The sequence below is a fragment of the Podarcis liolepis genome (genome assembly GCF_965112155.1).
Source record: "Podarcis liolepis genome assembly, chromosome: 3".
NCBI lineage: Eukaryota > Metazoa > Chordata > Lepidosauria > Squamata > Lacertidae > Podarcis > Podarcis liolepis.
This window is the reverse complement of record NC_139557.1, coordinates 123,337,018-123,364,680: the sequence shown is the minus strand read 5'-3', so window position 1 is coordinate 123,364,680 and position 27,663 is coordinate 123,337,018. Positions and strand designations below refer to the sequence as shown.

At 48.5% G+C, this 27,663-nt stretch overlaps 1 protein-coding gene across 18 annotated transcripts in view; it reads left to right on the top strand.

Moving 5' to 3' along the window:
• Positions 1 to 27,663, top strand: part of OTOF (otoferlin) — a 202,662-nt gene that overhangs the window by 132,792 nt on the left and 42,207 nt on the right. For 10 of the 18 annotated variants that reach the window (XM_083493990.1, XM_083493978.1, XM_083493987.1 and 7 more), the window contains 12 exons: positions 2,585 to 2,737; positions 4,432 to 4,621; positions 5,866 to 5,990; positions 7,128 to 7,262; positions 8,706 to 8,867; positions 12,482 to 12,553; positions 14,390 to 14,509; positions 16,484 to 16,645; positions 20,000 to 20,162; positions 23,465 to 23,595; positions 24,336 to 24,365; positions 26,313 to 26,447. In XM_083493990.1, coding sequence (XP_083350116.1) covers positions 2,585 to 2,737; positions 4,432 to 4,621; positions 5,866 to 5,990; positions 7,128 to 7,262; positions 8,706 to 8,867; positions 12,482 to 12,553; positions 14,390 to 14,509; positions 16,484 to 16,645; positions 20,000 to 20,162; positions 23,465 to 23,595; positions 24,336 to 24,365; positions 26,313 to 26,447 — 1,578 coding nt within the window. The remainder of the gene's footprint in view (positions 1 to 2,584; positions 2,738 to 4,431; positions 4,622 to 5,865; positions 5,991 to 7,127; positions 7,263 to 8,705; positions 8,868 to 12,481; positions 12,554 to 14,389; positions 14,510 to 16,483; positions 16,646 to 19,999; positions 20,163 to 23,464; positions 23,596 to 24,335; positions 24,366 to 26,312; positions 26,448 to 27,663) is intronic. The other 8 variants (XM_083493979.1, XM_083493993.1, XM_083493984.1 and 5 more) reach the window with 3 other exon arrangements.

The following is a 27,663-nucleotide window of genomic DNA, read 5'->3' as shown; positions in this document are numbered from 1 at the left end:
AGCCAAGCATGCAGAAACTGGGAAATACAAGGGGCTGGATTGAATGATCCTTTGATCTCCTTCCTAATCCGTGTACGTTTCCGAGCACAATTCAAAGTGTTGGTGATGACCTTGAAAGCCGTAAACGGCCTCAGTCCAGTAGATCTGAAGGAGCGTCTCCACCCCCATCATTCAGCCCGGACACTGAGGTCCAGCGCCGAGGGCCTTCTGGCGGTTCCCTCACTGCGAGAAGCGAAGCTACAGGGAACCAGGCAGAGGGCCTTCTCAGTAGTGGCACCCGCCCTGTGGAACGCCCTCCCACCAGATGTCAAAGAGAAAAACAACTACCAGACTTTTAGAAGACATCTTAAGGCAGCCCTGTTTAGGGAAGCTTTTAATGTTTAACAGACGTGGGACATGGGTGGCGCTGTGGGTTAAACCACAGAGCCTAGGGCTTGCCGATCAGAAGGTTGGCGGTTCAAATCCCCACGACGGGATGAGCTCCCGTTGCTCGGTCCCTGCTCCTGCCAACCTAGCACTTCGAAAGCACATCAAAGTGCAAGTAGATAAATAGGTACCGCTCTGGCAGGAAGGTAAACAGCATTTCCATGCGCTTCTCTGGTTCGCCAGAAGAGGCTTAGTCCTGCTGGCCACATGACCCAGAAGCTGTACGCCGGCTCCCTTGGCCAGTAAAGCGAGATGAGCGCCGCAACCCCAGTTGGTCACGACAGGACCTAATGGTCAGGTTTAATGTTTAACAGACCACTGTATTTTAATACTTTGTTGGAAGCCGCCCAGAGTGGCTGGGGAAACCCAGCCAGATGGGCAGGGTATAAATAATAAAATTATTATTATTATTATTATTATTATTATTATTATTATTATTATACTGTGGTTCTATGAAGTCTGCACTGGATCCAGGTGGCAGATCCAGCCCTGAAGGCAGGAGCACAGGGGATTGTGGGCAAATTGCCTCCTGAAGCGGGCAAGCTGTTACGCCAGGGTGGCAAGTATTTGGGGGGCCAGGAGCTGCGTTCAAGAGGAGCTGAGGTCACAGGCAGGCAGAGGAGTCCAAAGGCAGCAAGAAGAATGAAGCAGAGCCAGAGACAAGGAAAACCAAGTTCGAGAGAAACTGGGAAAGACCTTTAGAACAGGAAGTGGGAGCTGGTACTTGCAAATGGGGAGTGGCTTCCCCAGGAGTTATTTGCGGGGCTTCTGGGTGAGGTCACTTGCTGCCCCTGCGCAGCGCCTTGCAGAGCCAGGCAGAGGCCCAGGCCAGGTAGATAATGTGTCCCCCCCCCTTTTTACCCTGGGTAAAATCGATTTTTAAGTAGACAAATCTGACTATTAATTATAATATAATTATAATTAAAACTTCTCCGTCTTCTTATTCTACTCTTAAAAAAGATGTATGCAAGTGAGAAAGCCGCTATTGCTCCTAAGCCACTATTTCTTTAAAAAACATGGTTTCCACCCAATTTTATCCTCATTGAGCTATATGTACTCCTCGGGTGTAAGTAATATTCTTGGCCTAGTCAACCAAATTTTAAACAAATGGCCACATCTTCATCCATTTTTCATCATTTTCAAAAAAAACCACTTAGCGATAAGAAAGCCAACACGCTTATCTTTAAGGTACGCGTGGTTTTAATTTTTGGCAAACAAGATTTCAAACAAAAACTCACCAACTTTTAACAGCATGAAAAACATGGTCCGCCATCACGTTCACGGCGCGCTGGCTGCTGGAGCCTTGGCCACCCGGCGCCCGTTCTGCGCTCCTCTGCGGAGCTGATCGCAGGTCCCGCTCCGGACGCCGGGAAGCTTTTCTCTCGCGCTGCCAGCCATGGCTCAAGGGAATCCGCCCGCCACCACCGTCGCCTTTGCGCCTCTGCGTTCGCCCCAGTGCATCCCCTGCGATTGTGAATATGCTGACCGAGGCCCCCTTTGGAATCGGGGGCCCGGGCCAAGTGGCCCATATGCCCCCCCCCAAGTCTGGGCCTGCCCCTGGGTCAGGGGTCTGCAACCTTTAAGATAAAAAGAGCCACTTGGACCCGTTTCCGAAGGAAAAAAAACTGGGAGCCACAAAACTCGTCATTATAAAAATAACTTTTTGTCACTTTTTATTATTTCTTTGTTTGACCCCTCAGAATTACTCCTCCTCATAGAAATAAACGTTAAATTAACAAGTTACCTTTGTGTGTGTGTGTGTTCTTCACTCCCCTTCAAAACAGTGACCAGCGTACATGCCCCCTTTCAATGCAGTGACCAGCGTACATGCCCCTTACAATGTAGCGGGTGGGCGGGAAGGTGACGTCGGGACGGTGCGTGACTAACGCACACACCGCCCCCATGCGACGTCACAGCCAGTACAGCGCCCGCCACAGTGGGGAGTGTCGGGGCGCACAATGCGCCTCCTCCCCTCGCTAGTATCTACCCCGGAGCCGCGGCAAAGGTGTAAAAGAGCCACATGCGGCTCTGGAGCCGCGGGTTGCAGACCCCTGCCCTGGGTGCACTTGGTTGCGATGGATGGAGAGGCTAGCTCCAGTGTTCCTGGGTGCCACTCAGCTCTTGAACCTTCTCTCTGCTCCCTCTCCTCCCTTCCCAGCCCCAGCACAGCATTCCGGACGTCTTCATCTGGATGATGAGCAACAACAAGCGCATCGCCTACGCCCGCATCCCCTCCAAGGACATCCTCTACTCCATCGTGGACGAGGAAACGGGGAAGGACTGCGCCAAAGTGAAGACCGTCTTCCTGAGGGTGACGTGGCGGCTGATTTTTAACCCCCTCCTTGGGACGCAGTGGATGGGCGGAGGCTGGGAGGGGGGAGGGCATGAGTGGTGCAACTTAGAAAAGAGGTGGGCGGATAAGAAGCATCTCAGGTACCAAAGCCGCCTTGTCTGCTCCGTCATCATTTCAGAGTGTCAGAGGCTGCCCGGCCTTCAGCAGTTGTAGAATTCAGAAAGCCTTTCAAAAAGTTAAAATGGCAATAGAACCAATTAAAACTCATGCCAGCTTTCTAAACATATGGTACCCTGAGCAAGGACAAAATTGGTTCCCTTTCTGCCCCACCTTCCATTCTGCACATGCTCTCCCCCCCCCCACTACACACACACACACACACACACACGCACCGTATTTTCTGGCGTATAAGACGACCCCCCCAACTTCTCCAGTTAAAATATAGAGTTTGGGATACACTCGCCGTAAAAGACTACCCCTCTTCCAATGCACACCAAATAACAATTTAAAGAACCAGTCTCCAGTCCGGCTTGGAAATCCGCTCCACTTCCCAGTGGCCGGGGGCTTCTGCGGCCAATTTTCAAGCGTATTTCTGCTTCATCTACAGAGCTTGGTGTCCTCTGATTTAATTTGCTGTCGTTTTATCCTTTGGTGGGGAGTTGCTGCAGGAGCTGCTGCTGTAGCCGGCGTATAAGACGACCCCCGACTTTGGAGAAGATTTTCCTGGGTTAAAAAGTAGTCTTATATGCCAGAAAACACAGTACCTCAAAGGTGACTGCCTGGCATTAAGAGGCAGAGAGTTCCAAAGTGCAGGGTTTGCCATACTGAAAGATTGAGTTATTGCAAAGGTGGAATGGGTATTGCCTGGCACTTGTAAGGGTACCAGTTCTGCAAATTGAAGTGGAGCAAGGGAATCTCATAGGTAAAACCAGTTCTGAGTTGTTAACGGTTTTCTTCTTCTTTTTATCCTAATGGTAACACCTTGCATTTGACTCGTTGGTTTAAGGACACCAGCCTGGTCTCCCTTGCAGACGTGTGGCCTTCCATAAACTCACTTGGGTGCAGGTTTGTGCATAGCTGTCAACTTTTCCCTTTTCTTGCGAGGAATCCTATCTGGAGTAAGGGAATTTCCCTTTAAAAAAGGGAAACGTTGACAGCTATGGGTTTGTGGCCCAAACAATTTTGTGCGTTTCAGGACTCAGATGCAAAGGGGGGCTTCTGAAGGGAGACAAAAGACCAACTAAAATGGAGCAGCAGGCAAAATTATTTGATTATGTAGAATTGGCAAAGATGACAGGGAAAATTAGGAACCAGGCAAACCAAAAGTTTTAACAAAAATGGGATATATACAGATTATATTTAAAAGAACATTGTTCACATATGAAATATTTGACATGATTTGCAATTTTATATGCTACAAAGGTTATAGATAATTTATGGTAAGTTAAAGGCCATACAATATGCAGTCAACAAAGAAACAAAGGACACATATGGAAGAACTTTATTTTATATGTAACATATTTTTTGTGTGTATTTGATGTGATTTGTTTTTTCTTTGGTTCTTTTTGCGGGAAATGGATTCAATATTTAAAATCAATGAAGATTAAATTGCAAAATAACAAAAAGAAAAAAGAAAGGGGACTAGAGAAAAATGATGGGTGTTTAATGCTCTCTCTTTCTTTCTCTCTCTTCCTTGGCCTTTCTTCACTCAGTTACCGGGGAAAAAAGGTTTTGGGCCAGCCGGCTGGACAGTTCAAGCCAAGATGGAGATCTATTTGTGGCTGGGGCTCAACAAACAGCGCAAGGACTTCCTCAGTGGCCTGCCCTGCGGCTTTGAGGAGAAGAAACTTCCCAAGGGCCAGAACATCCCTTCCTTCCCACCCATCAGTCTCCTGTACAACAGTAAGAGAACCCCTTCCTTGCTTCTGGAGGGCTTGGGGACCCTCACAGACTCGCCTTTGTGCCTTACCTGTAATCCCAGGTGTGGCAGGGCAGGTTTTATTTAAGGCACCCAGAGCGCACACAGAGGCACCGTCTTCCTGACTGTGTTAGATTTTGCCCAGGCTCAGCCTTTCATACTGAAGGCAGGTCCTAAGGTGTTATGAAAGGATCACCTTAAAAGATGCCCAATGGCTACACTCAGGCAAATGCTAAATGCGTATCACTCTTTAGGATACATGAATCCAACCATTTCAGTGTCTCTCTCTTTCTCATTTTCCCAGTCTTCAGAGCATCCCATTTCTGCAAACGCCTGCATTTTTATTTTTTTTAAAAAAAGGATATACAGTGGTACCTCGGGTTACATACGCTTCAGGTTACAGACTCCGCTAACCCAGAAATAGTGCTTCAGGTTAAGAACTTTGCTTCAGGATGAGAACAGAAATTGTGCTCCGGTGGTGCGGCAGCAGCAGGAGGCCCCATGAGCTAAAGTGGTGCTTCAGGTTAAGAACAGTTTCAGGTTAAGAACGGACCTCCGGAACGAATTAAGTTCTTAACCTGAGGGGTACCTCTGGATGCGAACAGGATCCGTTCCGGAGCCCCGTTCGCATCCTGAGCAGAACGCAACCCGCGTCTGCACATGCGCAGGTCGCAATTAACCACTTCTGCACATGTGTGTGATGTCATTTTGAGTATCTGCACATGCGCGAGTGGCGAAACCCAAAAGTAGTGCGTTCGGGTGCAACCCGAAAACGCTCAACCCGAAGCAACTTCGACCCGAGGTATGACTGTATATTTATGCACATTTCTCTTAATGCACATTTTTTGTTCATACTTTTGACTAGTGAAAGCATCCCCCCCAAAAAACCCCAATGTCCTCCTAATACAATGCATTCCCCCAATGCCCCCCATTACAATGTATTCCACCCCCTCCAAACACACTCCCCCATAATACAATGCATTTTTAATACAATATTTTCGCCAATATACACATCCTCCTGTTCTATCTCCAGCTGGAGAACTGCACCCCAAATTTCACAGAACTGCAAATTTCAAAGAAGTGCTGCGGTTTGGTTCGTGCATTCGTTTGCAAAGTGTGAATTTTGTACATTCCGTTTACGGTGTCAGCTAAACTTGTGGTCCTCTGATGCTGCCCCAAATCCACACGGAGTCACCTCCCTCTCTTTACTTTCCTTTCCCCCGTGCAGTGAAGCAGGTCTTCCAGCTTCGTGTCCACATGTACCAAGCCAGGAGTCTGTTCGCAGCCGACAGCAGTGGCCTCTCCGATCCCTTTGCCCGCGTCTTTTTCATCACGCAGAGTCAATGCACAGAGGTAAGAGGAGGAGGAGGAGAAGAAGAAGAGTTTGGATTTGATATCCCGCCTTTCACTCCCTTTTAAGGAGTCTCAAAGCGGCTCACAATCTCCTTTCCCTTCCTCCCCCACAACAAACACTCTGTGAGGTGAGTGGGGCTGAGAGACTTCACAGAAGTGTGACTAGCCCAAGGTCACCCAGCAGCTGCATGTGGAGGAGTGGAGACGCGAACCCGGTTTCCCAGATTACGAGACTACCGCTCTTAACCACTACACCACACTGGCTCTCAAGATGTGTGATTCAGAGACGAGTGGTCCTTCTATGAATTTCTTGCTTGTTAAAAGCAGAGGTGATGTTCCGTGCAGCCCAAATTGTTTGTGGCTCCTGTTGAGGGTGGCCAAACCTGCCAGTACAGTTTTCTCTCAGTGCCACATTGTTATTATCCATTTCATAAAATTAATGCCCTGCTAGGTTGTAAAAAAAACCAAATCTCAAACGGGTTTACAAAAAAAATCAAACAAGAAAATTATCAACAAGAAAACAACAGTAGTTTAAGACTTCCGAAAAGTTAAAATAACAAAAGACCAAAAATGGATTAAAACACCTGATTGGGCTTGTTTAAACAATAATGGCTTGAGCAGGCAACTGCCCAATATCAATAGGCAGGGAGTTCCAAAGTGTAGATTCCAGTCTTCAGTTTTCTGCAATTCTGCATGTCTTTTTTTAAAAAAAGAAAAGTTCTTATCAAAATCCACCAACATTTTATTGTGATTTTCTCTTAATACACACATTTAGCAACTTTTGGCCTGCCAATTTTGCAAAAGGCTGTCCTGTATAAAAATGATTTATTTATTTTTAAAGTGTGCTTAAATGTGAAGTGGAGGTGGCTGCTTGCTTCATTGCCCTAGGGAGGGAATTTCGGAATTTAGGTGCCCCTGTAGAAAAGGCCCCGTCTTATACCCACCAATGAAAGGAGACTAGAAAGACAAAGATAGTGGTTACCTCAAATGCAAAATTCCAGAAGGTTATAGCAGCAGTTCCTGCTGTAGGCAAAAGCTTTGCAGGATTTCGGGGAAAACTGAAAAAAAATAGGATATGGGGTTTGAAGGAGGAGGTTCATGCACACCTTGAGTCCTTCCTCCTCCTCCTCTTCTCAGGTCCTCCAGGAGACACTTTGCCCCACATGGGACCAGCTGCTGGTGTTTGACAACGTGGAGCTATATGGGGAAGTCCATGAGATGCGGGATGACCCTCCCATCATTGTCATCGAGATCTATGACCAGGACACTGTGGTAAGAGGGTGTGCTGGTCCCGTGAGTTACCCAAGAGGCGAGGTCCAAGTCTGGTCCGTGGTCAAAGGTGCAAGGTGGAGGCAGGCCGTAGTTGCTGAAGCTGGGTGCAGGGCAGGGAGCCGGGTGAAGTCAGGAACAGGCTTGCAAGCAGGGAGCCAGGGCGGGTCAGCAGCTCAGGCAGGAAAGCAGGACAGGGTTCAGGCAGGAACATTTAGCCAACAATGTTGCTCCTGCAACTTGGGACTGGGGCTGGCTGGCTTTTATCTCCCCCGAGGCATAGGGCGGCCCCAGTCCACAGGTGACTCGCCTCTCCTGGCCTGGAGGCGAGCACTCCTCCTGCGGGAACTTAGTTCCCTCTGCCTCTCTGCCCTGAGCCTCTGCAGCTCAGGAGAGGCCGGAGGGTTACTGGACCCAGAGGCAACCTCAGCTTCCTCTGACGGGGCTGAGAGTGGAGCACCTGCAGGCAATGGGTCCTCCATCACCTCAGGAGCCAGAGCAGACTCAGCTGATCCCTGCACCTGAGGATCCAGCACAGGTGAGGACCCTTCAGGCTCATGCCCCAGCCCCAGCTCAGCTGGTTCTGGAGGCGGGGAATCCTGTGCAGGCTGGGATCCCTCAGGTTCAGCATCCGAGTCCGAATCCCAGGCCATCACAGAGGGGAAGGGAAGTGGGGGGAATCATAGCATAGTGGGGAAGCAGACTTCTTTCCCTGCATTGTGTCAGGCAGAAGAGGAGCCAACCCAGGTTGCCAGGAATGGATAAGACAAGGAAAAGTCCTTACCATCTGCTTGTTTATTCAATATTTACAGAGAGAGGCTTGGAAATGCAGCCTCTTCGAAGAATGGTGTTGTCCCGAGTAAATCTCCATCCCCCTTCTCTCCCGCTTCCTCATTCATCAACAGCACCACTCCCTTGACAATTATCTGTTTTCAGGCTCTTTGCTCTCCTACTTTTAAGGCTCGCCGGGTTCTGGGAGATGGTGGGTCTGGAATGCTTCCTAGTGATAACGTGTCAGCCAGCTGCTGCTCCTCCTCTCCCATTATTTCCCAACTTTCCCCCTCATCTTCCTCTGAGCTGTGACCTCACTCAAACCCCAGTTGTAATTTTGAACTGTCTTCTTCTTCTCTGGAAGGGTTAGGCTGGGGAGATGGTCTCCACCATTCCTCCTCTACCCAGTCCCTGGTGGGAGAAGGCTCACATCCAGTACTGCTCACGTCTTTTGACTCTGGACCTCTGGAGCTCCCCATAGCGATGTCTCCTGGCACACCCTCCCTGCCCCACCATTTTTGGTCTGTGGTCCACCATGCTGCTTTGAGGACTAAGGATCAAGCTAGATATTCAGAGCAGACTAGCTGAGATCTTGTTTGGAATGGATGGAAGCCACAACCCTGAGGTTCTCATGCTCGACCAACAGAGCTCTCCACCTTCTCCATCTCCTTCCAGGGAAAGGCTGACTTTATGGGCCGAACGTTTGCCAAGCCCGTGGTGAAGATGTCGGACGAGGAGTACTGTCCGCCCCGCTTCCCGCCCCAGTTAGAGTACTATCAGATCTACCGGGGCAACTCCACTGCCGGGGACCTGCTGGCTGCCTTCGAACTTCTCCAGGTAATGGCATCCTCAGGACGCATGCATGGGGTGGGGGGCAAGTGGGTCGAACCTGGCTGAGTCTGAGGTCCCCGAATGAGACTAAGAGGGGTAGCTGATACCTCAGAATAGAACCAGGTTTTGAGATGGCCTTCAGGGCTTGGAGGACTGGGCCGAATGAATTTTGGTAAATGTGAGGTTCTACACTTAGGTTAATAATAATAATAATAATAATAATAATAATAATAATAATAATTTATTATTTATTATTTGTACCCCGCCCATCTGGCTGGGTTTCCCCAGCCACTCTGGGCGGCTTCCACAGAAACCAAAAAACACTAAAATATCATACATTAAAAGCTTCCCTGAATAGGGCCGCCTTAAGATGTCTTCTGAATGTCAGGTAGTTGTCCATCACCTTGACATCCGATGGGAGGGCATTCCACAGGGCGGGCGCCACCACCGAAAAGGCCCTCTGCCTGGTCCCCTGTAGCTTCGCTTCTCGCAATGAGGGAACCGCCAGAAGGCCCTCGGCGCTGGACCTCAGTGTCCGGGCAGAACGATGGGGGTGGAGACGCTCCTTCAGGTATACAGGGCCTTTATTGTCAATGTACAACCTGTGTACAATGAAATGAAATGAGACTCCCTCCCCCCCAAATAGTCAATCTCATTGCACTCTATGTGCTTATCGAACAACACACCACCTCGCAAGTCAATTGCGCTATGTTATTTTCTGTTCAACAGCCTAACAGCCCACGGATAGAAGCTATTTTTTTAGCCTGTTGGTACGGCTGGTTATACTTCTATATCTCCTGCCCGAGGGTAGGAGATTAAAGAGGTGGTGGCCGAGGTGTGAGTCATCCCTGAGAATTCTTCTTGCTCTCCTAAGGCAACGATCCCTTGCGATGTCATCTAGCGGACTCAAGGGACAGCCCATGATATCATGTGCTGTGTTTTATACCCTCTGTAGAGACTTTCTGTCCATGGCTGTCAAGCCAGCATATCACACTGTGATGCAATATGAAAGGACACTTTCTATTGAGGACCTGTAGAAGGAGTTCATCAATTGTTGTTTAACATTATTCTTTCGCAAGACCCTGAGGAAATGGAGTCTCTGTTGGGCCTTTCTGACCACCTGAGTTATGTTGATTTTCCAAGTGAGGTCCTCACTAAGGTAAACTCCCAGGAATTTAAAGGAGGAGACTCTCTCCACACAGCCCCCCCCATATGCAATGGGTCAGGTTCCCCTCTCTTCCTCCAGAAGTCCAACACCATCTCCTTTGTCTTGCTAATATTTAGGTGCAAGTTATTCTCTAAGCACCATGTAGATACTTTTTGAACCTCCCCCCATACGCTGATTCATCTCCACCTGCAATTAGGCCCGTTATGGTAGTATCATCTGCAAACTTAATAATTAGTGTGGATGGATCAGGTGATATGCAGTCATATGTGTACAATGAGTACAGGTAGGGAAGAACCAGATGCACAAATATAGGAATGGGGGGGGGGGCTGTTGGGATACTGACAGGGAGACAAAGTCCATCATGACTCCACGTTGCCTCCGGACGATCCATCGATCTCCCGTAGATACAGTATCAGCAATTAGCGACACAAGCTCCAGAAATAGCTTGCCACATTCCAGAGCTGATGCATGCTCTATCAGCAGAGTTCGCATAGCGAAAGATGCACTCAGGAGAGCATATTTGCAACTTTATTCAGCGTTGGTCAGAACAAAGAGAAAACATGACTGCCTGCTTCAGTGTCTCAGACACAGAGAGAAAACGAAAGCATAGACACAACAGAAACATCCTGTGAACAGGAAATACGCAGGCTGTGACACAAACATCCTGCTCCCTTTTAAGGTGGAACGGAAATATCCTAACAGGGGCCACCTGGCTTGCCAGCAGGACATGTGGAAAGGGTTTAGGAGTCTTAGTGGACCACGAGCTTAACATGAGTCCACAGCATGATGCAGCAGCAAAAAAGGCGAATTCTGCATCAACAGAAGATAGAATCAGGTTCTGGGATGACTTTCACAGGTTGGAGAACTGGGCCAAAACCTAACGAACTAGTCTTTTCTGTTATGGTTCCCAGGCAGCTAGTACACTAGGCCTGAAACTTACATCGGGGTTATGTTTTGGGGGTCTGCACCCAAAGGGAAAGCCAGGAAGATCCCCGGAATTGTGCCCCTGCAACCATTCTCACCTGCTCAAAGCCATTCCTGTGACGTTAACATATGAGCGTGCTGGAGGTGAATTAGTTAAACAAGTTACCCAATCAGAACCCAGGGGGGTGGAGTCAAGAGGGACTATAAAACCAGCTCTGGGAGGAGTTTGTTGGGAGTTGGGTGGTTGGTTGGAGTGGGAGTGAATTGGGATGGAGTCTGTGGGTAGGTTGAGTTAGTGTAGAGAAATAAGCTGAGCCAGGAACAATTAGGAGCTAGGAAGACAAGTAAATATCTGAGAGGTGGTCTAGTGAGTGAGAGCAGGTAGCAGCAGTTATAGGTCTGGATAGGCACCCCATGATTGTAATTGACCAATACCGTTTATGAAACCACACGCTTGTTAAACTGCAATAAATAAACAGAAGTTTATGTTCCAATTTAACCCTGACTGGACTCAGTATTGTACCAGGTAGGGCCTGGGTGGTGGCAGCGAGAAATCAAGTGGTGGCACAGGGATCAATCGACTGTGAAACATCCGGGGGCCCTGTGTGATCGCCACAATTCCCACCTGCCCAAATTGGGACACAGGCTCACATTTCCTTCCCAAAGCCTGGTATGCCTTTGCCCGGCTTTGGGAAGCAGAAGGAAGGGCTCCAGCTCTCATGCCTGTTTCTCAATGCTGCTGCCACTGCGGGAGCTGCTTCCGGGGTCCCCATCCTCAGGCCCCATGAAATCGGGACACCCCAGGACAGAAGCAGAGCCCAGAGTGCCTTCAAAGAAAGCAGGGCAGTCCTGCTTGAAATGGGGCAATTGGAAGGTATGTTACTGGCCTCTGGGACACTCATGCTAAGGCCCTGAGATGCTTCTGCAAGATCTTGCAGGGCTGTCCGAGATCTCTCAAGATCTCACGATGGCTCTGCAAGTTCTTGCAGGAGCATCCCAGGATCCTGAAATGATCTTCCCAGAGTTTAGTAAGTAAAGAGCTCTTTGAAAGCTCTTTCAACCACAGGAAAACCCTGTGCAGAAAAAGCTTCTTAAGCCCTCCGTCTTGCTTTCCGAGTTCTGGAAGCTCTCATAAGATATGGTTCAGCCCCTTTCAATGGGTTTTCCCTGTTATCTGGCCCTCTTTCTATCTATCTATCGATTGATTGATTGATTGATTGATTGATTGATTGATGAAGCACACAAGGCTGCGATCACATAAATAAATGGCACACAGGTTTCGGGTCTACTGTAAGTTGTGTGGATGGAGGAATCTCCAAGGATCCCATCTGCCAAAGACACAACTCCTTCTTCCATCTCACTCTTTGAAAGCGGACTTTGTCTTCTCCATCTGCTGCACTGTTTGCCCGTTTAAGAGTGGACTTTCTTTTCTTTTCTTTACATCTGTGGATTTGTCCTGTCCTGTCCGTCCTTCTGTCTGTCTGTCTGTCTGTCTGTCTCTCTTTCCACCCTGCCTCCATCTTCTCAGCTTCCTTACGACGACGAAGAGATCAGGCGGGCCTTGCTGGCGGTCCATGATCCGTGCATTCCGCAGATCAAGGTGCTTCCCAGATTGCTGCAGCCGAAAGAAAACCCCTTTGTGATGTTCTCATTTCTCTTAGCTGGGGGCCTTGCCTTATATTACAGGATACCCTGATTTGATTTTTGTTATTCTTATTTTGCCCGTTGCATTATCTCGCTCTCTTCCTCTTGTCTGCATGAACCAAACTAGGTCAAGTTCTGCTTGTCTCACAACCCACATGTCCTGCTCTCCCTCCCTTGACTTTTTCCATCCGTAACTCGCTCACAAATCGCGGAGCGGGGCCTTGGGCATGCAGGTAACCTCCGAAGGGGCTGTTCTGCACATCCTCTGGAAGAAAATGTCAGCTCAGCCCGCCAATCACCCTTTCTTCCCCAAAACGTTGGCACCTCTCAGAAATCACCAGCATGCTCAAAGTCTCTTTGCCTCCGTCTTGGAGCTATTAGAAACTTGCATGGTTGTAACAGTGATTTAGAGACGTACAGTTTCCAACGTGAAATTTCCACCCGGATCACAGAATTAATGTTGATTATACCTTTGGGCACTTCACAAAGCCCCGTGTTGGTAGTTTCTGCCCAAATATCGGAAAGAAACAACTTGGGGAAAGTGGCTTCCATTTCAGCTCTGAGTCCTTCTCCCTGAATCAGGGCTCACCTGAGTGGTACCTGTTTGTACCAGGCTGCTACCAGTGCATGTACAGTGGTGCCTCGCAAGACGAAAAGAATCCGTTCTGTGATTCTCTTCGTCTAGCGGTTTTTTCGTCTTGCGAAGCAAGCCCATTGACGGATTAGCGCTATTAGCGCTATTAGCGGCTTTTAGCGGCTTTTAGCAGCTTATCTGCTGATTGGATCAGCTGATAAGCGGCTTAGTGGCTTAGAAAAAGGGGGGAAAGGGAAAAAAACCCGCAGGAACTCGCAAGGCATTGTCGTCTTGCGAAGCAAGCCCATAGGAAATTCGTTTTGCGAAGCACCTCCAAAACGGAGAACCCTTTCGTCTAGCGGGTTTTCCGTCATGCGAGGCATTCATCTTGCGGGGCACCACTGTATTGGCACCTGTGAAATGACTCAGGAAATATCCCCGGGGAGCGCGCTAGATCAGGGTTTCCCAAACTTGGGTCTCCAGCTGTTTTTGGACTACAACTCCCATCGTCCCTAGCTAACAGGACCAGTGGTCAGGGATGATGGGAATTGTAGTCTCAGCCGTTCCTACATGGAATTCATCATTCCGCTTTCCCACAGCTGCCACGTTGTGCAATGCCCAGTGGTTTTTTTTCCTGGGGGGATACAGAGGTACACATACCCCTAAACATTTTTTGAATCTTTGTACTTTTGTCCATTTGCTCTATTTCTTTTCCCCGATGTGAACTATAAAATGGTGGTTTTTCTTGAGTCAAAATGAGAGTCCCCTTAAACATTATTTTTTGAAAACAAAAAGCACTGGCAATGCCACGCACCCCATGGCAGCCATCTTGTAACTGGCACCCATGGCACATTCTCAACATTCATTCCAAATGAGCCCTCTGCACCCCTCCCAAAAAAGTTGGCAACCCCCTACCCTACATGTTCCTTGAGTACCAGTCTTCGTTTCAAAGACTCGGGCAAAACACTGGACCCAAATTTTCTGAGTCACACAGTAAAGGATGAAGAGTTGACGTACTCTATCCAAAAACGTGACTTTGGGCTTACCTTATTCAAAGCAGGGATTCTAGACTCCCCCACGTAGCAGTGCATGAAAGGGATGGGTTAACTTTCCAAGGGTGAACGAAAGCATCATGGCGGCTGGCAAATGTGTGTTTGTGTGTGTGTGAGAGAGATTTCTAAAGGAACAGATTCGACCTGCCGCCCTTCTCTCTTGCAGATTGGCCCAGCCGGGAAGTCAGAGCTGCCTCCCATTGATGGCCCCACGGACCTGGATCGGGGCCCCATCCTGCCTGTGCCTTTGGGAATCCGCCCTGTGTTGAGCAAATACAGAGTGGAGGTAAGCTTAAAACCTCGGCGCTGTGCTTCCTGCATGGCGGGCGGTTGGACTGGTGCTTCCAAGTAATAATAATAATAATGATTTATTATTTGTACCCCTCTCATCTGGCTGGGTCTTCCCAGCCACTCTGGGCGGCTTCCAACAAAGATTAAAAATACATTAAAATATCACACATTAAGAACTTCCCTGAACAGGGCTGCCTTCAGATGTCTTCTAAATGCCAGGTAGTTGTTTATCTCTTTGACATCTGGTGGGAGGGCGTTCCACAGGGTGGGTGCCACCACCAAGAAGGCCCTCTGCCTGGTTCCCTGTAGCTTTGCTTCTCGCAGTGAGGGAACCACCAGAAGGCCCTCGGCGCTGGACCTCAGCGTCCGGGCAGAACGATGGGGGTGGAGAACTCAGTTGGTTAGAGCGTGGTGCTGATAACACCAAGGTTGCAGTTTCGATCCATGTACGGGACAGCTGCATATTCCAACATTGCAGTGGGTTGGACTAGATCAGGCATGGCCAAACTTGGCCCTCCAGGTGTTCTGGGACTACAACTCCCATCATCCCTAGCTAACAGGACCAGTGGTCTGGGGTGATGGGAATTGTAGTCCCGAAACATTTGGAGGTCTGAGTTTGGCCATGCCTGGACTAGATGGTCCTCAGAGTCCTATCAGGCATGGGGGGGGGTCCCTCTACGGGGGCCCCAGTAGTCAAATGCCGTTGAGCCCGTTGCTGTTGAACTCTAATTGAGCGACGTGTTCTTGGCAATGGTGGCTCTTCTCTGCTTTCCAAGGAAGTCTCTGCTATCAGCTCTCCCCTTCCTTCTCTTCCAGCTCTGAGTTCTGCTGTAATTCAATCCTGTCTCCCTCTTCTCTTGAAACTGATGGGGGGGGGGCACGATCCCCATCACTCCCTCTCCTCCTCCAAGGGAAGCTGAGGAGAAGGAGGGGGCAATCCCCAGTGCTCCTCTTCAGTCCAATCCCTGACCAGTCCCTTCGTCCGACTCCACAATTCTTTGTTGTTGTTGTTGTTTAGGAAAAGTTGACAGCTATGGATGGGGGTGGAGACGCTCCTTCAGGTCTACTGGGCCGATGCCGTTTAGGGCTTTAAAGGTCAGCAACAACATTTTGAATTGGATTGACTTGAATCCATTGGTTTTGGTCTTCCCTTCCGGAGCAGCTCAAAGCAAGCTTGATCTGTTGTTCTTGTTGTTTAGTCATTTAGTCATGTCTGCCTCTTCGTGACCCCTGGACCAGAGCACGCCAGGCACTCCCGTCTTCCACTGCCTCCCGCACTTTGGCCAAACTCATGCTGGTAGCTTCGAGAACACTGTCCCACCACCTCGCCCTCTGTCGTCCCCTTCTCCTTGTGTCCTCCATCTTTCCCAACATCAGGGTCTTTTCCAGGGAGTCTTCTCTTCTCATGAGGTGGCCAAAGTCTTGGAGCCTCAGCTTCAGGATCTGTCCTTCCAGTGAGCACTCAGGGCTGATTTCCTTCAGAATGGAGAGGTTTGATCTTCTTGCAGTCCATGGGACTCTCAAGAGTCTCCTCCAGCACCAGAATTCAAAAGCATCCATTCTTCGGCAATCTATGATTCTATAATTCTAGAAGTGGGTGGCGCTGCGGTCTAAACCACTGAGCCTCTTGGGCTTGCCGATCAGAAGGTCAGCGGTTCAAATCCCCGTGATGGGGTGAGCTCCTGTTCCTCAGTCCCAGCTCCTGCTAACCTAGCAGTTTGAAAGCACACCAAGTGCAAGTAGATAAATAGGTACCGCTCCAGCGGGAAGGTAAACGGCATTTCCATGCACTGTTCTGGTTCGCCAGAGGCATCTTAGTCCTGCTGGCCACATGACCCGGAAAAACTGTCTGCGGACAAACGCCAGCTCCCTCAGCCTGCAAAGCAAGATGAGCACCGCAACCCCATCGTCGCCTTTGACTGGACTTAATTGTCAGGGGTCCTTTACCTTTACCTTTTCATAATTCTAGATCTTGTTCTGGGGACTGAGAGACCTGAAGCGTGTGAACTTGGCCCAGGTGGATCGGCCTCGAGTGGACATCGAATGTGCCGGGAGGGGAGTCCAGTCGTCCCTCATCCAGAATTACAAGAAAAACCCCAATTTCAGCACCTTGGTCAAATGGTTTGAAGTGGTGAGTATCTTCTCCCAGCAGAGATGGGTGCATAAGGACGTGAGAAGTGGTTGCTGGATGAGGCCAATGGCCCCTCTAGCCCAGCATTCTCTTCTCACAGTGGCCAACCAGAGGCATGTGGGAAACCGGCAATCAGGATTCGAACCCAAGAGCCCTCTCCCCTCCTGAGCTTTCCATCAATTGAGATTCAGAAGCATTGCTGTCTCTGACCGTGGACGCAGACCAGGTCATCATCCAGAGCCTGGCTTTTGGATCACATCAAAGGTCCATCCAGCCCACAGTGGCCAACCAGGAGCCAATCCTTAGAAGCCCACAAGCAGGGGTGAACAAAGACGTTGTGACACCTGGGGTGGGGCGTCACTACATAGGGTTCATGTGCGGCATTGCTACGTATGGCATACATAGCGATAACGCACATGCACTGTACATAGTGCTTTGCCAGCGGCACTGCTCCAGTGCCATACGGACAGTGCTGGGATCCTCTGCTCGTGTCTGCAGCCACGAACAGAGGATCCTCTACATGCGGCTGTAGCGGTGACAGAGGGATCCCACTGCTGTCCGTACGGTGCTCGAGCGGCCCCGGCGGCAAACCACTATGTACAGCGCATATGTGGCGTTGTTACGTACAGCGCATGCATGCGACTGTTGGGATCTCCGCTCGGCCAAGCTGATAAAGCTCATCTTCCTCCGGAATCGCCCCTGATGATAATTAACGACCTGAGCCTTTGATGGGGCCTCAGGCACATTCCCATCCAGCAGAGAATCAAAGCACCGCACGGAAGCGATGAGATTTATGGCTACATGGCTAAAGAGTTTTATTTCTCGCTACGCAGACAGCAAAGAAAAATACACCGTCTCTCTGTGAAAGCAGAGAGAAAGTGAAAGACAAAGGAAGAGGAAACCACTAACGTCACATCCGTCTCCCGTGAGACTTCCAACAGTATGGAATGCGGGGAATGTAAAAAGAGTCTTGTGACTCCAAAGTACTGCACAGTGGCAACACACAGAAACTAACAGTGACGCCGCACATGCGCTGTAAACAGCAGTTTGCTGCCAGCGCCGGGATCCTCTGCTCACATCTGCAGTCGCGAACGGAGGATCCTCTACATGCGGCTGTAGCAATGACAGAGGGATCCCGCTGCTGTCCGTACGGCGCTTGAGCAGCCCTGGTGGCAAACCACTGTGTGCAGCGCATGTGCGGCGTCGCTAAGTACAGTGCATGCATGCGACGCCACACATGTGCTGTAGATAGCGGTTTGCCGCCGGTGCCGGGATCCTCTGCTTGCGGCTGCAGCTGCAAACAGAGGATACTGCACATGCTGTGGTGACGTGATAGCTGCTCATGCTGCGGTGGCGGCGGTAGCCCCCGTGGGGTACCTTCTTGTCACCCCCCCAGACAATAGACACCCCCCCGCCCCCCGTTACAACGCCACTGCTCACAAGGAGAACATGGAGGCAATAGCCCTTTCTCCTAGATGATCAAGGGCCTGGAAACCAAGTCTTATGCGTGTTATGAAGACAAAAACTGCTTCCTTTACCTTATGGGGTATTTCAGAGCCCGAACAGAGTCCTTAAGTGGGTTCCCTATGGGCAGGAGAAAATAACAGAGGCCAACCAGAGAATATTGAGAAGCAAAGCAGCTAGTAAGCCTGATCTTCATTAAACTGTTGCAACAGGGTCCCTACTCACCACACGCAGGAGGAAGGGGGAACCCTGAACGGTGGTGCGCAAGCCCTTATATAGACTTTTAAAACTGCCCCCCCCCGTAAGCTCAAGACCACCCCCCAAAACATCATACATACATCACAGAAGGAGGCGGTCTACAGCAGAAATCCTGCCTGCCAGGATACCTGATAGTGGTCACTGATTGCATTACCTGGGCAGCCTGGCCATTCTTTTGTGATGGTTAATACTTTAGTTCCTGAGCCCAGGTCACAGACTCACCCTATTCATACACAAATATGCCCTTAAGACAGGATTTGCAAGCAAAGACTAAAAATGGCTCCAGGATTGCTCTCCTGACACGTGGTTTATATAATGTATGTGTTTGCCTTGTGCATTTATGAACACTTACCGTATTTTTTGCACCATAACACTCACTTTTTTCCTCCTAGAAAGTAAGGGGAAATGTCTGTGCGTGTTATGGAGTGAATGCCTGCGGGTGGCGGGGGGGATCTGCTGCAGTCATGAGCAGAGGATCCATGGTTCCCCTTCCTTCCCTCCTCCGTGGTTACAAAGCATGGATCCACATGGATCCTCAGGATTTTTGCATTGGGCTGCTCCAAACTCACTGTCAGATCACATGTCTGTGGCCACAGCATGAACCACAAAAATCATATATCCACTATTTCATGTAGAATATTTTTTTCTTGTTTTCCTCCTCTAAAAACTATGTGCGTGTTATGGTCTGGTGCGTGTTATAGAGCGAAAAATACGGTAATTTATATTTGAGACCTTAGAGTTCTTATGACATGAGGAACGGTTGAAGGAGTTGGGGATGTTTAGCTAGGAAAAGAGGAGACTGCTTTGGAAGCTGTTATGCAGAGATTGGATGGACACCTCCCAGGGATTTTTTAGCTGAGATTCCAGCATTGCAGGGCGCTGGACTAGATTTCCCTTGGGGGTGTCTTCCAAACACTCCATTTCAACTTAAAACATTTCCCCAGACCTGACTGGAAGAATCCACGACCAGAAAGAAGAGGAGTTTCAAGAGGACTGGTGGACACTTAAGGACTATTTGAATAAATATTGTAATATAAAAAATTAGAAATTACTTGAAAGAAACAAATAGGCCTAGGATTAAATTAAGTTATAATCAAATAAATGGGATTTAGAATATTAAGAAATGTGAATAAGATGGACTATAATTGGAAACTGTTTTAGTTAAATAATGATATCGGAAAGCTGTTACTTTCAACTACAAGGAAACTCAGAAGGGAGGGACTAGAGGAAGTCAACCAAGATGTTTAAAAGGTTGGATTTGTAAAGAATTAAGTTTGTTGTTATTGTTTATCTGTTTATTGTTCCTTTTTCCCTTTCGTTCATTGATGTATTTTTCTTTTTTCTTTTCTTTTTTCTGTTTTTTGTGTTATTCTGCTTTGTGGATTTTGTTATTATTGTGGAAAATCTAATTTTTTAAAAAAAAATAAAATAAAATAAAACATTTCCCCAGAGCGGCAGTAATCTCAGCCAATCAGATCTCATCTTTCTAGATTTTGGACCAATGAGGGCATTGGAACAAGGAGGGGGTGGCTGAGATGACCCTGAAGACAGCAGGGATCTGTCGATTCCTCCCTTCCCCCAACCACCAAAAGACCCTGGCCAAACCCTACCTTTGTATCTGGTCCCTTCCAGGATCTTCCTGAGAACGAGCTTCTTCATCCCCCGCTGAACATCCGCGTTGTGGATTGCCGCGCTTTCGGGCGTTACACCCTCGTGGGAAGCCATGCTGTGAACTCCCTGAGGAAATTCATCTACAGGCCTCCGGATAAGAAAGCTCAGCACTGGAGCACAGCAGGTAATCCCAGAGGGAGGGTGGGAAGGTGATGTTATGGGGTCTGGGAGACGGGGCATCTCTGGTGTGAACTAAGTGTGTAACTTGGAACCGGGAACAACCAGTACAGTCATACCTTGAGTTGAATACGCTTCGGGTTGAGCGCGTTCAAGTTGCGCTCCGCGGCAACCCGAAAGTAACGGAGCGCGTTACTTCTGGGTTTCGTCACTCGCGCATGCACTGACACTCAAAATGACGTCACACGCATGCGTGGAAGCGGCGAAACGCAACCCGCGCACACGCAGACGTACCGTCGCGTCTTGCCTTCCATTCGGGATGAGAACGGAGCTCTGGAACGGAACCCGTTCACATCCCGAGGTACCACTGTACAGTCATACCTCGTGCTGCGTTTGCTTCAGGTTGAGCATTTTCATATTGCATACTGCGGCGCCCCGGAAGTACTGGAAAGGGTTACTTCCGGGTTTCGCTGCTCACGCATGCGCAGAGGCTTAAAGTGACGTCACACGCATGCACAGAAGCGGCAAATCGCGACCCGCGCACGCGCAGACACGGGTTGCGTTCTACTCAGGTTGTGAACGGGGCTCCGGAACAGATCCTGTTCGCAACCAGAGGTACCACTGTACGTGATAAATGGTCAGTCTTTAGGGTCTTGGTTTGCTAGACAGGAGGGTGTTGGGGCAGAAGGCTATTTAATGAGCCCGCTCTGTAGTTAAGAAACTGAGAAATCCCAAAATTTCAAATCCCAAAGGACCTAGGAAATCGCTTGGGTAACCTTAAGCAAATCACTGTTTCTGACTTTGCTTCTCCACACAACCCCACATCTGAAATAAATGTGGGAATGTTCAGGGTGGCAGGGAGGGAACCGCCAGAAGGCCCTCGGAGCTGGACCTCAGCGTCCGGGCTGGATGATGGAGGTGGAGACGCTCCTTCAGGTCTACTGGACCGTGGCCATTAGGGCTTTAAAGGTCAACACCGACACTTTGAATTGTGCTCGGAAACGTACTGGTCCGCAGGGGTTCAAATGGCAAGGAAGCAGATTCTGACCCAACATTAGAAAGGACTTTCTGACGGCAAGAGCTGTTCGACGATGAAACGGTCTCCCTCATAAGGTGGTGGACACTCTTTCCTTGGAGGTTTTTAAGCAGAGGTTGGATGGCCACCTGTCATGGATGATTCAGCTGAGATGCCTGCATCTCAGGGGGTTGGGCTAGATGATGATGATGATGATAATAATAATAATAATAATAATAATAATAATAATAATAATAATAATAATAATTAATTAATTTATCATTTATACCCTGGCCAACTGGCTGGGTTTCCCCAGCCACTCTGGGCAGCTTCCAACGAAACACTAAAATACAATAACATATTAAACATTAAAAGCTTCCCTAAACAGGACTGCCTTCATATGTCTTCTAAAAGTTTGGTATTTGTTCTTCTCTTTGACGTCTGGTGGGAGGGTGTTCCCCAGGCAGGTGCCACCACCGAGAAGGTGAAATATTCAACATATTTGTGTGCTTATTCTCGTCCCTGCAAGCTTTCTCTCTGAAGCTTGGAGGCGTTCTCTCTCCGGTATTTTCTTCTCCATTTTCCCAGTCATTTTTTCTTCCTTTAATCACACCTTCTGGGAGGAACGTAAGAAGAAGGCAGCTATCTCTGTCCTGTCTTGGTCACAATTAGGGCTCTTTCTGACCCACAACAGGTCGCTTTCTGCCAAATGCTATATTATTCATCTCGCTGTCTACTTGTCAATAGAATTCACATAACTATCTGCACAATCTGCATAAATTGGGGATTTTGCATGATTCATGCCATGATTATTTCCAAAACATTCATTTCGTTGCAAAGGGAACACAATTTAAATGGGGGAGGGGTGTAATTTATTTATTCATTTCACATAAAATTTATATAACACTCAGAGTGATTTACAAAGCAATCAAAACAATAAAATTATTAGTAAAAAGAATTAAGAGATTTATTTTTTTTTAAAGCACTAAACTAAAACCACATCAACTTTCTAGAAATCTGAGTAGGCTAGTCTAAACAGAAATGTTTTTCTGCGAATGTTACTCTCGGTTGCTACTGGTCCAGAGATTGAAAGAAGATAAAGTCCCTAACAGAGAAGAATTGGATGGAATATGCCAAAATGGCTAAAACTGATGGATTATGCCAAAATGGCTAAAATGAATCAGAAATCAGGAAGACCAAAGATTTAATAAGGAATGGGAAATTTAAAAAAATTATCTTAAAAACCATTGCAAATAGTTAAAATCGTTAGTAGGATTGGAAAAACACTTGTAGTTTAATGGTGTATTTTGGACACAATGGAGAGGTAGAAGATTTGGGTTATCATAAAAGATGCAGGTGGAAATGATTAACCAAAGGACCCACAAAGGGAGGAGAAAAGTCCAGGAGATTCTTTGGAATCTTGTTTCTATTCTGTATGCTGGATATGTGACTGTGAAATTTTAATCTGAAAAACCAAATTATTATTATTTATTTAAAAAATGTTTTTATCAGGCTCTGAAAAGAGTACAGGGAAGATACCTGCTTGATGTCACTAGGCAGGGAGTTCCAAAGATGTGGAGTGGGTATTATGTAGCACCTGTAAGATGGAAGGTGTCAGAAGGGCATATTTGGGGCAAGGCCACCAGGGAAACAGGTATCATTCACAGACTGAAACAACCACCAACTCTCTGTCGGAGCCTCTGCTACGAGCTGGAAAAGCTCATGCTCCGGTTGAGTCCTTCGGAGTCGCCTCCGACGATGATTAACGACCTGAGCCTCTAATAAGGCTCCAGGCAAGTTCCCTCATTATGCAGAGTATCCAGCAGCAGGGAAGGACGAGAAAATATGAGCTACATTGCAGAGAGTTTTATTTCTAGTTACGCAGACAGAAAAGAAATATACATGCTCTCTCTGTGAAAGCAGAGAGCAACTGGAAAACAAAGGAACAGGAAACCAGTAACATCACATCCGTCTCCTGTCTTCCGTGAGACTTCCAACAGTCTGGAATCCCAGGAATGTAAACAGAGTTTTGTGACTCCAAGCACTGCACAGTGGAACAAACAGAAACTAACACTATCCACGGGATTGATTTCCATTCCGGACACAGGGCAAATAAGCAAACACTTTCTGTTTCTGTTTCCGTTGGAATTCTCCAGAATCTCTGCCTTCTGGCCACCTCTGTTCTAAAACAATTCTCTTCTTCTTCCTCTTCTTCTTCTTCTTCTTCTTCTTCTCCTTCTTCTCTCTCCCTTTCCCTCTTTTTCTGTGGTTCTCTTTCTCTGTCCTCTGCCCAGCTAAGCTCATGAGTGCCTATGCAGCCCTGGCCAACGGTGGACCCATCTCTCACCCCACAGGGGAAATCGTGGTTAACATGGAGCCCGAGGCCCCCATCAAGAAGATGGAAACCATGGTCAAGCTGGAAGCGGTAAGTTTTCTAAAATGTATTTATTGGTGTGTGCTTGTCGGCATCCTTCGGGGGTCGAGATGCCAGCTGGCTAGCCCCCAGCTGGATCATGCCCTTCCAGCCGTGATGAACCCCCGACCTCTGGTGTGACATAAAACAGTGACTCAGACTTCAAAGCCTGAGCACACTATATCAGCAGAGCATCCTGCGCACACAGAATAGGCGTGAGGCTTGTGGAAACATACTAACAAGCTACGGATTTATGAAGCATAAATCAGGGCAAAAGAAACATGCCGTCTCTCTTTACGTCTCCTCAGAGAGAGAGAGTCAAAAGCAAAAGCTATATACGACGGAAGTTCCCAGCAAACTGTGCTGGAATGTAAACAGACATGTGACATGTAACAGTTCCATGTCTGCAACTAAAGGTGGAATGGAAATTCCCAACAGTGCTTTTCTCTTTGTAAATTTAACAAAGCACAAAATAAAATAAAATCGGGATTAAGAGGTTTTTTCAGGACAAGAGAGGGCGTTTTTGCTGTGTCTCATTGGGGAAGTAGTGGTGGCACTGACCTGCCTTCTGTTGGGAAATGCTCTGGGTGGGGGAGAATGGAAGATTGAGGAACGTCAGTTGCGGGGAAGAGTGAGAAATGTCCTTATTTTTTATCTGGGAAATGTTGGAGTGTTTGCAAACTGCAGGCCTGCCATCCTCTTTGTAATTGTGCTTCTTTTTCTCCCTTTTCCTCTCCTTCCCCCGGAGGCAGAACTCTGACGCGGTCGTGAAAGTGGATGTGGTAAGTGACTGATGTGCCATGCCTGGCTCTGTGGTGACTGTCAGGAACGTGCCCCCCCCAAGAGCATAGCGAAAGAGCCAGCCTCAGAAATTGAGCTGAGCAAGCAAGAGGCTGACTCTGTAGATGGGAGCTGTCTGTCTGAGTTTAGAGAGGACAGTCTGGCCCCCCTCCTTCCCAGGGAACAAGCTGCTAGCTCCCAAGGAGAGGAAGAGTTGGAAGTCGGTCCAAGCGTTGCCAGGCAACCAGCTGATAAGCCAGGGTTGGAGGCTGTGTCTTCTGGGGAAGAGACAGGCAGTGGCGGAGAAAGGTGGAGGTGGTGGGGGAGGGCCTCCCCGGGTGTCATCCCTGAGGGGGTGCCAAAATAGCACACCTTGGGGGGCAGCACTGGCCTGCAGCGCTCCCGAGCCATGGGTCTCTCCTGCGAGTGATGCGGTAGCTCAGGGCCCTGTGTGGCCCAAAACGGAAGCTTGGGGCTTGTGTCCGTCAGGTGGACTCTCTGGGCAGCTTGCCATGGCACCCCCCTAGGCAGATCACTGTGGCGCCCCCCCCCCCGGCGGATTGCTGCAGGACCCCTTTGGGCAGATTGACGTGGCACCCCCCCTGGGCAGATCGCCGCGCCATCCCTGTGGGCAGATTGCCGTGCCCCCGTGCATGGATTACCCCACCCCTGCTGCTCTGGCTGCTGGAGTAGCTAGCTATGCCCCTGGAGATAGGCCAGTCATGCAGTCCCCATACGAGGAGGTTGGAGAGGCTCAGAGAGAAACGGAAGGGAAGGAGTAGAAAGCTGGGGTTTGGGCGTTCTTGTTTGGGGAGGGACTGTTGCGAATTCTTCACGGTGCTTTAGCAGAAATGCTCAGAGTTCCAGGTTCTTCACGGCAGTATATTTATTGTGAGCTATTTAGATACAAATATCTACAGGCTATAATATATGAGCAGTTCATACAGTCAAACGGAGTACCTGGCTGCACCTTAAGGCAAATAGGAAGACTCTCTCTCTCTCTCTCTCTCTCTGACCACACTCCTCTACACCACCACCTTTACTGCTGGACAGGTTTCCCTTTTAAACTGATGACAGCCAATCAACTGTTAGCACATTACTGCTGAGTCTCTCTGACCCCGCACCTCCATAGAAAGTATTGCATCAGCCTGTTGCATCAACTAGCAAACTCAAGCCTGCAGACTTATTATCTCACACAGCATTCCGTGAATCCCAACAGAGTCAGACTGAGCAACTTCTCCTAATGAGAGCAGGCGAGAGGGCCATTCTCTGGATGTGTCTTTCCTTGTAAATAAACTACATAAAACTGACGGGGAGTTGTTGCTGCTTATTGGGCTGCTTGCTTGCCAGAGATCATTATTGTGACGACTGAGCTCTTGCACATGCTTTTGCTAGCTGTCAGTCCAAGGCCTTTCTCCCCGGGCATTGAGGGCTGAATTAAACCAAGTGCCATGCCACACATTTAAAACACTATGATCGGGCATAAGAAAAGCCTGCTGGATCAGGCCAATGGCCCAAATAGTCCAGCATTCTGTTCTCATTTTTAATATTTTGTTTTATTTCAAGATTCAAAGTTACACTTTATCACTCAACGGTTATGATCCTGTTCTGCAATACTAACGACTTCCCGTCCACCCAACTTCAATGCTTATCATCACGATTACATACAATTGTGTTTTGAAACTCCCGTCATATCCAGTTTCACCCTTTTAAAGCAGATTTCTTATACGGTGGTACCTTGGTTGCCGAACTTAATCCATTCTGGGAGTCCATTCGACTCCCGAAACTGTTCAAAAAGCAAGACACAGCTTCCGATTGGCTGCAGGAGCTTCCGGCACTCAATCAGAAGCCGTGGAAGCCATGTTGGACGTTCGGCTTCCGAAAAACGTTCGAAAACCAGAACCTCTGACCGCGTCTCTGTCACCCTCCTCTTCCCCATTATTTTGCAGTCGGAAGAAGAGAAGGAGAAGAAGAAGAAAAAGAAGAAGAAAGGGGGTGCAGAGGAGGAGGAGGACGATGAGCCTGACGAGAGCATGCTGGACTGGTGGTCCAAGTATTTTGCTTCCATCGAGACGATGAAGGAGGTGAGTGGTTGGCAGGTGGCGATCAAGAGACGCTGCTGCAAAATATGGAGCAGGAAGCCACACTGTAGCCTTCTTAGACTTTACCGACTGGTGGGGTCTGCGTTGCTCCCGGGAGGCAGAAAGGAAGTCAAACGACACCAAGGTTGATTCTGAGAAAGAGTTTGTTCTGCTTTCCGGATAGCAGAAGGCACTTGCGTGGTCAGTCCACAGCAAGTCCAAAGAAATGAGAAATTTCATGCAATATATATATCCTCCAGGCACCCTCTTCCCCCTTCCCCAGGAATCCAACCACGTCAGCTCATACACGTAAGTAGACATCCATGGCCATAAACAGATGTTCCTGTTCCTGTACTCTTGACCATAAAATGTTGTTCCTGTTCCTATACTCTTATCTTGGGGAAAGAAGAAGGTCACCAACTCTAAGAGAACTCCTGGCGCCGTTTCCGGGTCTCTTGTCAGACCTGACAACGTCTGTGCGTCTGTGGTCAGGATGTAAGATAAGACCCAGATGTGCCATCCCTGTTCCACTCGGAACTGGCAAGGCCATCCATTGCCATCACGGACTGATAAAGGAGAGGGCTTTGAGCACTTGTATATACAGCTGGTTTTCTGTTTATACATTGACTCAAATGCTCAAGGTAATGCATTTTAGAAATGCTCCCTTGGAGCAGGAAAATGGGGGTTTTGGGTCCCGTTTCAGACTGACTGCACAGAAACCCATTCCTTCAACACAAGAGCCGTTCTCCCATTCTGCAAAACAAAGCTAATTCTAATTCCAGACGAGATATACTTGGCTCTTCCCGTATTGTTAGGCCGGCTTGGTCACATGCCACCAAATTCCTCCAGGGCTTCTTTGCAATGAATGCTGCCGGAACAACTTCATCCCAGCACGCATTGCAAGGGGTTGGACTAGATGGCCTTTGGGGTCCCTTCCAACTCTACAGTGCTATAATTCAATGCCCTTCTAGGCTGTGTATTCCAGGGGTCAGCAAAATTTTTCAGCAGGGGGCCGGTCCACTGTCCCCCAGACTTTGTGGGAGGCCAGAGTATATTTTGGAAAATAAAAAAAGGAACGAATTCTTGTGCCCCACAAATAACCTGAGATGCATTTTAAATAAAAGCTCACATTCTACTCATGTAAAATCACGTTGATTCCTGGACCGTCCGCGGGCCGGATTGAGAAGGCGATTGGGCCAGATCCGGTCCCCGGGCCTTA